General features: G+C 42.8%; 1 protein-coding gene across 2 annotated transcripts in view; it reads left to right on the plus strand.

The window, feature by feature from the left end:
• The window catches only part of PPP2R3B (protein phosphatase 2 regulatory subunit B''beta), a 357,728-nt gene that overhangs the window by 170,821 nt on the left and 172,947 nt on the right, over positions 1-13,960 (plus strand). For both annotated transcript variants that reach the window (XM_078658212.1, XM_078658213.1), the window contains exon 3: positions 11,893-11,996. In XM_078658212.1, the coding sequence (XP_078514338.1) occupies positions 11,893-11,996 (104 nt within the window). The remainder of the gene's footprint in view (positions 1-11,892; positions 11,997-13,960) is intronic.

Genomic DNA, 13,960 nt, shown 5'->3' on the forward strand with positions numbered 1-13,960 from the left:
CCAAAAGCGATGATCTCCGACACTCTTAATTAGTTTCAGTGGACTGTTTTCTTTATATCTTAGTGAATAACTTGCTGAACATTACCCTTCTTCACAAGATGTTCTCAAGGGTATTCATTTTGGTGTCTTTTTTTGCCTCCCTCTTTTAAGATTTGCATTTAGGAGAGATTTTAATACAAAGAGTGTAAGTGCACTTTGCATTCTCATTCCTGTCAGGACCATAGGAAGCATTAGATCTCTGCCCTGGCCACCACCAGCAAAGTTGTGTAAGATTGCCCTTAGAAAAGGACTGTTTAGAGTTGGTCCACAAGTGCTGAACCCCTGCCATAGTTCCAGGATGTCAACAGAGGCTTAACTCGCAAGCAGTTAGTCATCATTTACATAGGGAGTGGTTATCCAGAATATCTGGGACCGATCCTGTTTTTGTGGACCAATATATATAAAACTTTATATTAAAAAAGTTATACATCTCTGCTCTAAGGAGCATTCAATATGGCTCCACAGCGAGGGCTGTTAGCAGCAAAATGTCACTTTGCTAAGGCTGGAAGTAATCCATGTACAGACCTCAACATCAAGCAAAACATTTGTTTTTTCTTTAATTTCTGGCATTAGAAATTTTGCATAACATTAGTTCATCCATTTGTGGGTCGAAAACACCATCAATGTCAAAATGAATATTACAATTAGATTCTGCTTTTAAATAGGGAAAAACAAGCAGCAAACTTGTGTTAGAGAATTGTAATTTAACGGCTGTGTATACCTATCTTGTTAAAATATTCCAAAATATGTGTCATTCTTTTTGTTGACTGCATTATAAATCTCATGAATTATCAGTACCCATTTACACTCGGACTCCTTGGTGGTGGGAAATGGACTGTGCACCGACAGGAACAGTGGTAATCCTGTCTAGTTGGGGGTTGAGGTCCTGAGCTCCGAAGTGTTGAGATGAGCCAGGGGGTGTGCATTCTGTTGGAGGGTAAATGAGAAGTGTGGATCTCAATAAGTAGGCTGGGAACTTCCTGATGGGGCTTTCCTGTCCTATCAGCTACTGTAAGCCAATAGAGTGCTTTAAAAGCAGCGCTGATCTGGCCATGCCTCCTCATTTTGGCAAGGGCAGTTTCAGGGCTTTTCACAGGTTTGAATCCACATTGACCATCATGAAGGAGATGCTTTGGTTTTACATACTCTCCTAGTTGTCTCATAACGTTTTTTCTATTATTTTGTTTGAAAAGCGGATGTTTGCGATGGCCTGACAATTGACCAGTTTGTTTGGGTTAGATGATTTGTTTTTTTCCAAAGGAGGCAGAGTAATGTGTTTGAGTGGTCCTGGAATGATTCCATGGAGGGTAGGCATTGATTATAATTGAGTCTGTCACTTAAGTTAAGAACTGTCTACGGCAAGCAGCTGAGCAGTGATCCATAGAAGATTTGAACACACTTTTGTAGGTTGGGCTAGGTTTTAGATCTAAGCAGTTTCCAAGGATTTGAAGGAGGTGCTGTAAAAGGGAGGTGGGATAGGAGGAAGATGAAGCAACTCTGGGGATTTGATGATGGATTCCCAAATTTCGAGCTTGAAGATCTTGAAGGTGGATGCTGTGTCATTCTGATACGTTAGTTATTTTTGTAGTACCTGGGTTAGACAATGAATGGTAGATATTAAAGATTTATTTTGTTTTGATTGGGGTCTTGTGTATCATTAGATAAGGGGACCCTTCCTGGCTTTCAATTGCTTTGTGCTATCTACACATGCATCTCGCAACCTGGTGTTACAATGCAAAATCTGATTTTACAAGTGTAGGAAATTGGGTGTTTGGTTAAGGGGTATGAAACCCTACTCAAGCATCAACCACAGTTCATTTCAGGGTGAAGTCACAAGAAAACCCCAAATTAACCTGTGGTAGTTTGTCACAAAGCAGTCAGGCTTAACTAGGACGAAATGTGTAAAGTATTTATGCAGGACTTCCATCAGTACTAAAAAGAAAACCAAATACAAGAAAAACCCTACACCAATTTAGAAAAATAGAATGACAATTAATAAATTATTTATGGCCAAAAAAACAAAAATACAACCAGTATAACCGGAGATAAACAATTTTAAAGATTTAGTGAGAATAGTGCCTAAAAGCACCACAGTTCCAACTGTGGTTATCTGGTTGCCCTGACCTGGGACAAAGTCACAAGTTCAGGCGACTACGATGGAGTCTGGACCGGATATAGGTACCAAGTTTTGCCCCCACTGAGCAAAGTACCTTAAATCCGGGTTGTAGAGCATTGCGAGATCCCACTTTGAGGATGCATCATGAAGCGGCGGTTCAGCTGAGCTGGTATTCGAGGTCGTGCGCCGAGGATGTGTCATGCAGAGGTGGTTCTAAGGAGTTGCAGGGCTGCGATGTGAAGGCCTACTTCAAGCAGGCATTGCGCAGCGGCGGTTCCGATGAGCTGCAGGGTCCTGCGTTGGAGATACGTTGCACATCAGCTGTTCCAATGTAGGGCTTCCAGGTGATGCATCGCTCTGAATCGGTTCTGCTTGAACCACAAGTAGACTGTCAGAGCATCTTCAGTTCCACTTCCAAGGGTCCAGGACTGGGGTGGCACCAGTTGGCGGGGCAAGATTTACAGCAGACAGAGTCTAGGTGCTAGGTTCAAGGTAGTTGGAGCCTTTTTTGTCCCTGAGGTGGCCAACCAGCTAGTGCTTGGAGTCCCTCCGATGGTCCTGGTTTCAAGATGAAGGTCCAGTCCTTCTCACTCAGGCAGAAAGGTAGCAGTCCATCTTGCAGAGCAGTACAATTGTTGTTCTGAGTCTTCCACAGGTCCAGAGGTGTACTGAAGAGTTACGCTGAGGGTCCAATATTTATACCTGGTGCCCACTTTGAAGTAGGAGAAGTGTTGTAAATAGCATTATGCCATTTCCCTTTTTCTGTTTTCCTCCTTTTTCTTTATAGAACGTTCATAGCCTGTGAGGATCATTCAGAAAGTTGTGTGAGATGGTTAGAAAGTTCTTGAAGAGACGGCTGGGTCTTAATGGGAAGGCTAGAATGGTTGAGGAGCTTGTCAAGAGATAGGAGGCACATTGTATAGCATTGTATTCTACAAATAAAGTTTTTCTTACACTATCTGGCTCAACGTCTTCTCTACATATTTGGCAATGAGGAGCAAAAGCTGTGTGGGGGACAGCCTGTGCCTTCGCCTCTGACCATATTCTCTCTTGACTAAAGTTTTCTTGCTGATTGCTTTGCTCGTGCAGCCATCGGAACCTTGTGAGTAAAGGCCGACCGGCATGAATTCACGACTCCGCTACCTGACGGTTTTCATAGATCATGGAAGGGCTTGTTTATACTGGATATACTGGAAGTCATCTGAGCCTTATGAGGAAAGGGCAGCTGGTGTGTAGTCACGGCTCAGCTCCCTGACAGTTTTTCTGGATCGTGGAAGGACAGTGACTGTATTCCTTCCATTGGAGACTGACCCAGTCAGATCGCTGAGGGCGTGCTCTTGAAGTTTTCATGCCTCTCAATGTGGAGTGTGGACGGGAGGTATAGTCTTGCATGCCTGTACAGGAATCCAGCGGTGCTCGACTAAGTGAGCTTACGAATGGTAGGTAGCACCTGGAGTTTTCACGCCTCTCTGTGGAGTATTGATGGGAGGTGTGGTCCCTGAACATCCTACAAAGGAATAATATCCGTACCATTGCTGCTATGCCTTCTCTGCTCGCACGCAGGGTGATATAAGGTAGGCATGCTCCTATTCTGCCTTAACAATGGCAGCAGGAGCCTGCATGCCTCTCTACGCTACAAACTGCCAGGCATCGCCATATTAAATATCGAATTGAGCAGGGAAGGGGGTGTATTAATGAAATAAACAAGATTCTTTCCAGGCATGTGGTAAAGTAGGAGCAGCACAAGGAACATGATCTTCGCCGTTGCGTATGCCAGAAGACGTTTTCTGTCAGATGAGAGGTAACATAAGGAGCAGCATAAGGGGACTGAATGCTCTTTACATATTGTATTCCTTCTCTGTTAGACATTTGTATTTTCTTTTCTTTTTAGCAAAGTGTGCACTCATTTCTTCTAAGCTGGTGGTGGTTATGTGCAACCACGCCTGACTTACTATTCAAATCCCTGATTTTTATTTCCTTAATACTGGAATTACCATATTCCTCCATGTACCTGCCTACGCTAATTTTGTGTCTATGTTCTTTTGTAACCAACTTATTGCAATTCTATATTTGTAAAATATTTCAAATTGTCAAAGTCGAAATAGACTTTCAATTCCCATTATCCTCTCATCAATGCATATTCCGACTATACTGTACATTACTTGTAGTAGCGTAGCACTAATTTACTAGGGACTTGCAAGTAAATTAAATATCCTAATTGGTTGTTAGCCAATTTCACCAAGTTAAAAGGTGAGAGAACAAGCAGTGGTATGGTGACCAAAGGCCAACAAAAAAAAGGTCAGCATAAAGAAAGGAGGCTGGCAAAAGGATTGGGGAAGACCACCCTAAGGCTGACAGGTCTAATACACATCCATTATGTAACTCTGCTATGCAACTTTACTCCTTCATTTCATCCCCCACCGCTTCTGCTAGTTCCTAGCTGTTTAAAATTAGAATATTCACCAACATCTCCTGTTGCGAGTGGCTTAGGCTACTACAAAATGAGTTGATTATTTAACACTAGAAATAAGTAATTCACTTAATGTTTTAGAAGGCTTTCTAATCAGTTGATTATCTATATAGCCCCATTACTAAGTATATGTTAGTTCATTACAAGAAGTTGTCACTGAAAAACTTGAATGAACAGTATGCGTGCTAGGTATGCAGTTGTTCCTGTGCATAAGCCGTAGAATGAACTTGATATATGGTGCTAACTTTGTTTCTGAGATATACATCTTCTCACAGATTCCTCACTTATGAATATACCTTAAGACACCAGATTGGCTCATAAACATTTTCTCCTACTGAAGCTCTCCAGTTTAGACAATTGGTGCTGTAATTTGTGAATGGATTAAGAGAGTCTATATTGATGCGCTCAAGTAACTTTGATTTATCCAGTTCTTTATGTAAAGTTGTAACTGGCATTCACTATAAGAAAGCCTGTTTCTGCTGACCAGACAGTAGCTTTGTGGGGTTTAACTGTGGGTTGCACTCCCTCGTGGTGGCTGATAGTTGCATAACGGATGAGTTAACAGATAAAGTCTTCCATGCTCATCGAGAGACGGAGGCGAAGTAGGCTTCCACCAATGTCTGTAGGTGGGTAAACTTCCTTTTGACTCTGTCTACATAAAATGATGTCCATAATGTAGAGGCATTTTTCTGGTTCTCTGAAGCACCTGCAGGAGTGTGGATTCCCAGCATTGCTCTTTCTTTAACCCAAGACACAGGAGAGAAAAATGTCTCAGTGGGCACTGTAAACTGGCTTCTTCCTTCTGTAACCACATGTAACAGCAGATTCAAATCAAATCAGGTGTTTGTTAAGCGTGACTACTCACCCGTAAGGGTCTCAAGGCGATGGGGGGGTGAGGTGGGGGGGGGGGCGAGAGATCACAGGTTTCAGTCCACCAAGGAGGGGTTATGTCGAAGAGCCAGGTTTTAAGGTTTCTTGCGAAGATGGGGAGCGATGTTATCTGTCTGAGGTGGAGCGGAAGGTTGTTCCAGGCTCTGGCCGCGTGGAAGGAGAAGGAGCGGCCTCCCGATCTGGTCTTTCTGGTGCGGGTGAAGTTTTTGTTTATTCCGGCATAGAGTGCATTGCCGTAGTCGAGCCTGCTGGTGACCAGGGCGTGAGTGACGGTCTTTCTGTGTTCCATGGGGATCCATTTGAAGGTCTTACATAGGAGGCAGAGGGTGTGGAAGCTATTGACGTGGCCTCCTCATCAGGAGCACTCTCGGCTGGCTGCTATTGACGAGGTGTCACATCAAAGTGTCTAGAATCTGTACTGCAGCTCTTGTGTTTGCTGCTCTTGGGCCCACTGCTTCCTCCTCCACTCTTAACCTCTGGGCGGGAATGGGTCTGAGAGTCCTGCAACAAATGTGATTGCGTCATTGACGAGATGATGTCAGTTGGTGGTTGCACCAGTTAAATGGCGTCTCGGTTTCCCTGTGAGCATGGAGGGGGCTCAAAAGAGCCCCATTGTCTGCGCAGACAGGGAGCTGTGCTAATGGAAGGTATGTCTGAGAGCTGAGCAACACTGCTTTGCAGTGCCGCCTCTGCTGGCCTACGAAGCACGAGGCGACAGCAGTGGGAAGGCATTGCTTGACTCTTTCATTTGAAACCAAGGATTATTTTTTAGTGGGGCGGTGACGGCCTCGGCATTGAGCCTTTGTCTACCCTCTCAGTGGACCAAATCAGTGTCCAAGGGGAGCAGAAGTTAACCACCAATCTGTTCCCCTCTGGGATAGAAAGCACACTAGACACCTGGGTATTGAAATTAAAAACCAAAAGAAGAGCTGGACTGGGCCACCCTGAAAAGGAGGCATGCTTTCACCCCAAGAGATGGAAATTCAGTCTTTCTGGCTCCCAAGGGTAGTGGTGTACTGTTTTAATCGCAACACGTGTGGGAATGCTTGGTGGTAGGATGTTTGTGTATCCTGGATTTTACAGAATGTTAGCACGCAGAAATGTGCCAAAGTTTGAAATTTGAAGGTCATTGTAGGTAAGAAATATTAGTATGATCAATGCAAGTCAGAGCCCCTGTACTCCCCTGGGTGTCTAGTTGTTTTTTTTTTTTAAAGAAATGTTTGGGTTTGCTAGATTTCAGTCTTTAGCGGCCAAGCCCAGGCCAGAATTCACATCTTTCCTTTAATTATTATTTTTTTTTGGTATGTTTTAAAGCCAAAAAAAAGAATTGGTTTTAAGTGGAAAATCTGATCTGTCCATTTTTTAGGCCTATCCTGTTGCAGGTACTATTTTTGTCTGGACAAGTGTGGAATTGCTGAGGGTAGAACATCTGTGGATCTCCCAGATGCTGGAACTGTCTCTCACAGAAATGTGGGAAACATGCATATTTTTGTCAAAATGTGAGGTTTGCAGGGCTTCTGGGTGAAGAAAAAAAACAATTTGACATCCACGCAAGTCTCACCATCCCTGGCCTCCCCTGCATATCTAGTTTTCAGGAATGTCTGGGTTCAGTAGGTTTCTCTAATTGGTTAAGACAGGACTCAAATTCTGCAGCTAGCCACATCATTTAAAAAGAAAGAGGCTTGGTTTCGACTGGTGAAATTCAGTGTCTAGTGGTCGCATTTTGGGTTGTTCCGTGTCGCAACCACTAGGCCCAGCCATAGAGGCGTGGTACCATTTTTTTAGGGAGACACATCGGAATACAGAATAGTAGAACATTTTGTAATTACCAATTGGATTTCTCTGCAGTTCTAGCTTTCAAGTGTAAGCCGGTGTGCAAGGAAGAAGACATTTTAATCACATGATAGTATTTGTTACCCCAAATTCGGAGATGTATAAATAACCAGTGTTCCTAAACTTAGTATCTTGCGCATATTTCAGAAATACGTTTCCTTCATTTTTAATTCATTATATTTAACATATAAAATTGCTGTATGGCCGATTTCACAATGAAAAAAAACTTATAGGCTCCAGCTCAGTTGTTGGCTCTGGGTATCGCATGTTTTTGGAGAATTACAAACCCTATGTGTCTCCATGACTAGAAGGGTCTAGCAGACATAACGGTATATTGCATTTGTAATTTAGTCATAGTAACAAACAATTACAGATGAAAATGTCACCAATGGCTATTTTCACGCTTATTTTAATTTTTTTGTTCCAACAATTGTTTTTTTCTGGAAAACCTTGAGGGAGCTACACAAATGGTGCCTTCTTGAATTCAGAATATTTTTCAGAAATGTAGTGTTCAGCGATCACCCAATGGTTTCATGCCTGTTTCCACCATAAACTGCAACTAGGTTTAAATCACAAAAATTTAAATAATGGTCAGCCTCTTAGAAAAGCACAAAAACAGTAAAAACTTTTTTTGTTGTTGCTACAAGTTGCTTGTTCCTGAAAGCTAGGAAGATGGTGATCCTGGCACAGCAAAGCTTTAGTTGATGTAATTTCCCCCCAACAAATATGATTCACGTTATCATAGATTTATGGATTAAGATGTTTAAGGAGCAATCACATTATCGAAATTACATGCACACTAGGTCACTGGAGACATTACCTTGTGGTCCTTTACGCAGCTTTAGTGCAGAATATGCATGAAACATTTACCCAATGAGGTAGCACTTAGTAATTGACTAGATGAAAGTACTCCAGCTAGGTAGATGGTTTTATGCAAAACTAGGCACTCTACTGGCAAAAAATGAGGTTCCATAAACAAACAAATGAACCAAATCTCACTGCCTGAACTTGTTTCTTGATTAGAGCATAGCGTCTAGATAAGCAAAGGAGAGAGGGGGAATAGGTCACCTCAACCCCACAGAGCAAAAACCGTGTACACATTGGGTGCTTGAGTATAACTAGACGATAAATTGTTTTTCTTTTTATTTAGCTGTAAATTCATAATTCATAAAAATAATACATAGTCATATCAAAGTAGTCAGAACATGGATACAAAACTACAAATATATACAAACCGCTACCTAGACTTTTATCACCCAGACGAGTGAAGCATGAATATTATACACAGAAACCTCACTAACCATAAATTCTGTTCAGGACCGCATTTATTCATACACTAATTCAGGCACATAAACAAAACAAAGACAAGACTGGTCAACACCTCACATACACACAAATCTAAACAATACACATTCTCAAACATGTAACAACAAGTTATTTGTACAAAGGATTTCCTAATACAGTGCTATGTTGGTATTAGCCATTCCTGTTGTTATATCAAATATATACATGTCTGCATTTTCTAACATTGTATGAATTAAAGACAAAAACAGATGACAACAGGTCTTGTGGAGAAATTGAACCAGGCTAGTAAAGAAATGCGCCGACACACGTTTTGGTGGTAGACCCGGATACAATGGTCTCACCTTCTTCGGGGCACTCATGTGATGGAGTGAGGATGCACCAGACGCCTGGGAAGTCTGAGTGGTGCTAGAAATCCAGCTCAAAAGAATTGAACACAAGGTATCACTTGGTTCCAACGTCCAGCTGGGAACCTATAGTCCTTAGAGGGATGTACAAGCAACTTCCGGACCCAAGGCACAGTAGAGGAAATAAGGTGCTGCGTTGTCTGAGCAGGATAGGAAGAAGAGAACAATATGTGGTACGCAAATACCAAATATGGCAATGTAAATCAAACCGAAATTAAAGCCGGAAAGGGATACAGTCTGTGCCGGTAGAATACATGGTTCGCGTGGCGGGTCCCGATACCTAGGTCTTGATACTCTCGACAAAGCGGAATATTCGGACATGGACAGAAAAATGAGGTTCCAGTCTGGCCCTGGTGTGCATTTTACAGAAAGTAAACCTCAGTGGGAAACACAAATATAAACAGCAGGTGTACCAGTTAAAGCTCCTCCTCAGTAAAGCACACGCGTTCATAGCTTCTTGGACTTGGCAAAGGCAAATCAAATGTGTTTCCTCTCGTATTCCATTTTAAAAAGCAATCTTATATCCTTAATAGAGGTGAATGCATCGTTGATCTAATTGAACGCAATCTGATCTGTAGTGTTTGTGACAAATGGTTTATTTCTTGTTGTCTCCTGGTGAGAGCAGAGTCCATGGTTCTCCCTTTATAAATACCCTAAGAATGCAAATTTCCAAAATCCATAGCACCACTCACACACCCACTCATAGACACACACAGACACTCACACACCCACTCACATACTCCTAGTACCACACAGAAACCCACTCACAGACCCACAAAGCACTCGCACACCTACTAAGATCCACACAGGCACTCACACAGCCACTAAGACCCACACAGGCACTCACACAGCCACTAAGACCCACACAGGCACTCACACACACTCACAGACCAACACACACCCACTCCCACACACACCCACCCACAGACCCACACACTCACTCAAACCCACTAACAGACCCACACATGCACTCAAACCTACTAGCAGACCCATAGCACCACTCGCAGACCTACACAGCCACTCAGACCCACACAATCACTCAGACCCACACAGCCACTCACCCACCCACCCACTCACAGACCCATAGTGGCACGCACTGCATGAGGTAATGTAATGGTTCAGTCTACATTGGCCACTGGCTGACTTCCCCTGTGAATGATGGCATTTTCTGATGTTGTGTACATCTGCCTGAAAATTAATGCTCTTCAGTGTCAGGGCTGATTGGTCAGTCCTTTAGTTTTTATATTTCTTCTTATATAGTTCCCCTTTCGTTTTTTTGCTTCTCTTTTATTTCAATGTTTCGAGAGAGGATACTTCACCTCTCGAGGTATTGCTTGTCACTCATTTCATCTGCAGTGCACAGATTCTCAGGTGGCAACTTTCTCTAAGCCAGAATACCAATATAGTCTGCTGTTTTCCTAAACATTCCAAGATCGCCAACATGTTGGTTCTAAATGTGGTGGCCATGCTTCAACTTTAAAACAATGATGGGCTTTTTACAATAATACCTTTTCATGACGGACAGCCGCTGCTACGTTTTAATTTCTTCAATACAAGCACATGCTCCGCCATGTTCAGACGGCAGCATGTTTTGTGTTTTCTACTTGTATCCTTTTAATTCATCTTTCATATATTGTTCAGTATTTTTTTTTGTTTGATCTGGTTTATTACGTTTTTTTGTCAATCTACGAAATTATTACAATAACCGCAAGCATTATACAGTCTATGCTTAAGTCCCATTCTTACATATGTGGAGTGGAGAAGTGTGGCTCAATGGTTAGAGCGGCAGACCCTGATGCAGAGGTCTAGCCCGGGACCAGGGTTCAATTCCCTGCCTCGGCGGGTCTTGAGCTCAAAAATTCCACGGACCTGATAATTCTCGCCTCAGTGCCTATTCCAATCATGGTGTCCCACTCTGCAACTCTGGGCAATAGCTTGCTTAATCTCCACAACGGCCCCCACAACGCTAAGGATGCCTGGCCTCCACCTTGGGGGTGCCCAGGAGTGGACACCTCACAGGGAAAGCCAGGATGGGTTCCACAGCGGTATTCATACAAGCGCCTTGAGACCCTTGCGGGTGAGTAGTGCGCTATACAAGTATCAATTTATATGTCCACACTGCTCGAACATAGAGCTATCCTCTGTTCTTCACCACTCCTGAATTTTGATCTTATCTTGGTCTACATTGCTATACCATGGAAAATATCAAGCCTCATGAGATATTGTTGTAGCTCAGTTTGTGAATGTTCAGCCATGTGTACAATTATTGTGGGCGTGTTGAACTTTGTTTGTCTGTAACTGCATTGCATTGTTGAGAGCCACATCTATGTTGTTCAGTATAGGTGTGTTTTATAGTGGTTGTGTCCGAATAAATGCACAAATGAATCTCTGAATGGAAGCGTAAGTGCATTGATGAGTGACAGAGTGCACGTATTGAGTATAGTATCAAAACCCATCCGTGACCAAAAAGGCACCTTCATATGCCAGACCTACTTTCATTGCAAATACTTGGTGCCTGCTAGGAGGGGGGCCCTTAAAGGTAAAGATTGGCTATTGGCAGAGAATGTCCAATGGCTTCATTCTACGATTTTTTTTACCCCATGCCTAATTCAGTTGTATTCTAGGAGTGCCCTTTTCTTTGTGAAATGTTGTATGCTGTCAGAATTTCTTCCTTAAAACTGTTGTTCTGCGATGTAATTTTAACATTTGATAATATCGTATATTAATCTCCTCTGATGGGAGTCCTGTGAACTAACAATTTCCCGAGCTTTCACAGCATTCATGTCTGGGGTGACCTCCCATTTTAATGTCTGTTTATCTTCTTTCCTTTGTAGGCTTGTGATTGCCCGTTGTACTGGAAAGCTCCCTTGTTTTACGGCGCAGGGGGTGAGAGGACGGGCTTCATCTCTGTTCACAAGTTTGTGGCAATGTGGCGAAAGTAAGTGCAATTTTAGGAGTTTCCATCACTGAACCTACAAATGAGCGCCTCTCGCAGGCATTGCAAGCGTAGTGGACAACACCGGCTGTTTTGAAGCATGTAATTTTAATTTCCTGCCTGACTGGCCTGCCTAATTATTGTCAGCTATTTAAAGTAGCATTGCTTGAGGGCGAATCTGTGAATTAGATACTGGTTCGGCTTTCTAAATGAAACCTATATAGACAGCCAAGCGGCGCATTTCCTATTACCGTGCAAATATAAAAAATAAAAAAGAATTGTAACCTATTCACAAAACTAGCCAGACTTCCACTTCCATGATGTCTAAGTAGGCTATGAAACCAAAAGAAGGCACTTTATTGATGTGCTTTCTGAAGAGGAACTTTAGGATTAAATCTATAGATAAAAAATGGGTTCTGTACAATAAATGCTCATGATTAAAATGGAAACATATTTCCAGTTTTATACTCTATTAAAAATACTGCCCTCGGGAATAATATTTTTTTATGTATATATTTTTTTTTAACAGATACTGTTCATACAATGTACACCAAATTATGTTCCTTATCAAGTACTTATGACATACTTAGTACTTCGACCATACTGTACAGTTCACAAACGGGGGTCTATTGTTGCAGTATTTTGGATCCCGCTTATATCATATATTGTTTGTTTAATTTTTCAATGTATTCAGAAGGAGCACCGCAGGTTACAAAACGTCCAGTTGTCCTCCCTCACCTACTACATCTGATATCCCCCTGCTGCAGTGACTTCTTTCCACGTTCACCTACCTTTTCTGTTGCCATCTGCTTGCTCAGCCGTGTCTTGTGTGTTTGTGTTGCCTCCCGTCCCGTAATTGTTCCTATCATCTCAGCCCATTGGGGTAGGTCCTTCAAAGCTTTCTTGTCTGTTCTAAACTGACACATTCTTATTTCCTCTGCCTGCGCCCATTCCACCTGATCTCTCACCCATAAATCTGTATTAGGTGCCCTTTGTTATTGCCATCTAATCACAGTTCGCCTCCTTACTAGCTCCAGTCCCAGCCAGGTACATTTATGTTGCGTCTTCCTGGGCAGTGGCGGCTTGTGCATTATGGCAGTGTTGCACCCAAAAGCACTATCCAGAACTCTACCTTGGGCTTTGCCATCCCGCGGGCCAGACTTTCACACTACACTCAAGCAGACATGCAACCATACACACAAAGACATTCACACATATATACACATTCAGTCCCCCAGCACACAGACAACCACACACTTAAACTTTCATTCACAAAAACTCACCTGAGACAGGCCCCCGATTTCCCACTTCTTCCGTTCTGTGCAGCATCCAGAGGAACACCCGCGGGCTTTCACCCAATCAGAAGCTGGAATACGGTTGAAGGTACAGAGTTAGACTTTTTTTCTCTATTCCACCTTCTGATAGGGCAGACGGGCGTGTTATTGACCAGCCCCGAAGCTCCATTATCTGACATGCGGCACTCTATTTGACACTAGTGCAGCATGTCAGATATATTTTGTGTATGTGTGAGGCCGGGCTGCCTGACACATGCGCAAAATAGGTGGTGGAGCCCTCTTCAACTGGCAAGATAATATGACAGCTTTTACATGCAAACAAACAAACCATGAGATAATTTGTTTTCATGTAAAAGCTGTACTATGCCGAGCAGTAGTTGCAGAGGGTCGATGCCCTTGCGCCCCTAGGTGCAGCCGCTACTTTTTTGGGGTATGGGAATAACTCCTAGGAGACACCATTTCTCTGCTCCTTCTAGTAGTTATCTCGTCCCAGTAAGTGTGCAGTTCCCCACAAGATCATGTCACTTGAAAGAACCAGCTCCTCATTGAGGACAAGCACAACACACCTGTGGGTATATCTTGTTCAGTTTAACTGGTGTTAAATCGGTTATGTGCAAATTCTAGTGTGTTAATTTGTAACAGGTGTGACCACACATATCCTGTACATATCCA

The sequence above is a fragment of the Lissotriton helveticus genome, chromosome 8 (genome assembly GCF_964261635.1).
Source record: "Lissotriton helveticus chromosome 8, aLisHel1.1, whole genome shotgun sequence".
Lineage (NCBI taxonomy): Eukaryota > Metazoa > Chordata > Amphibia > Caudata > Salamandridae > Lissotriton > Lissotriton helveticus.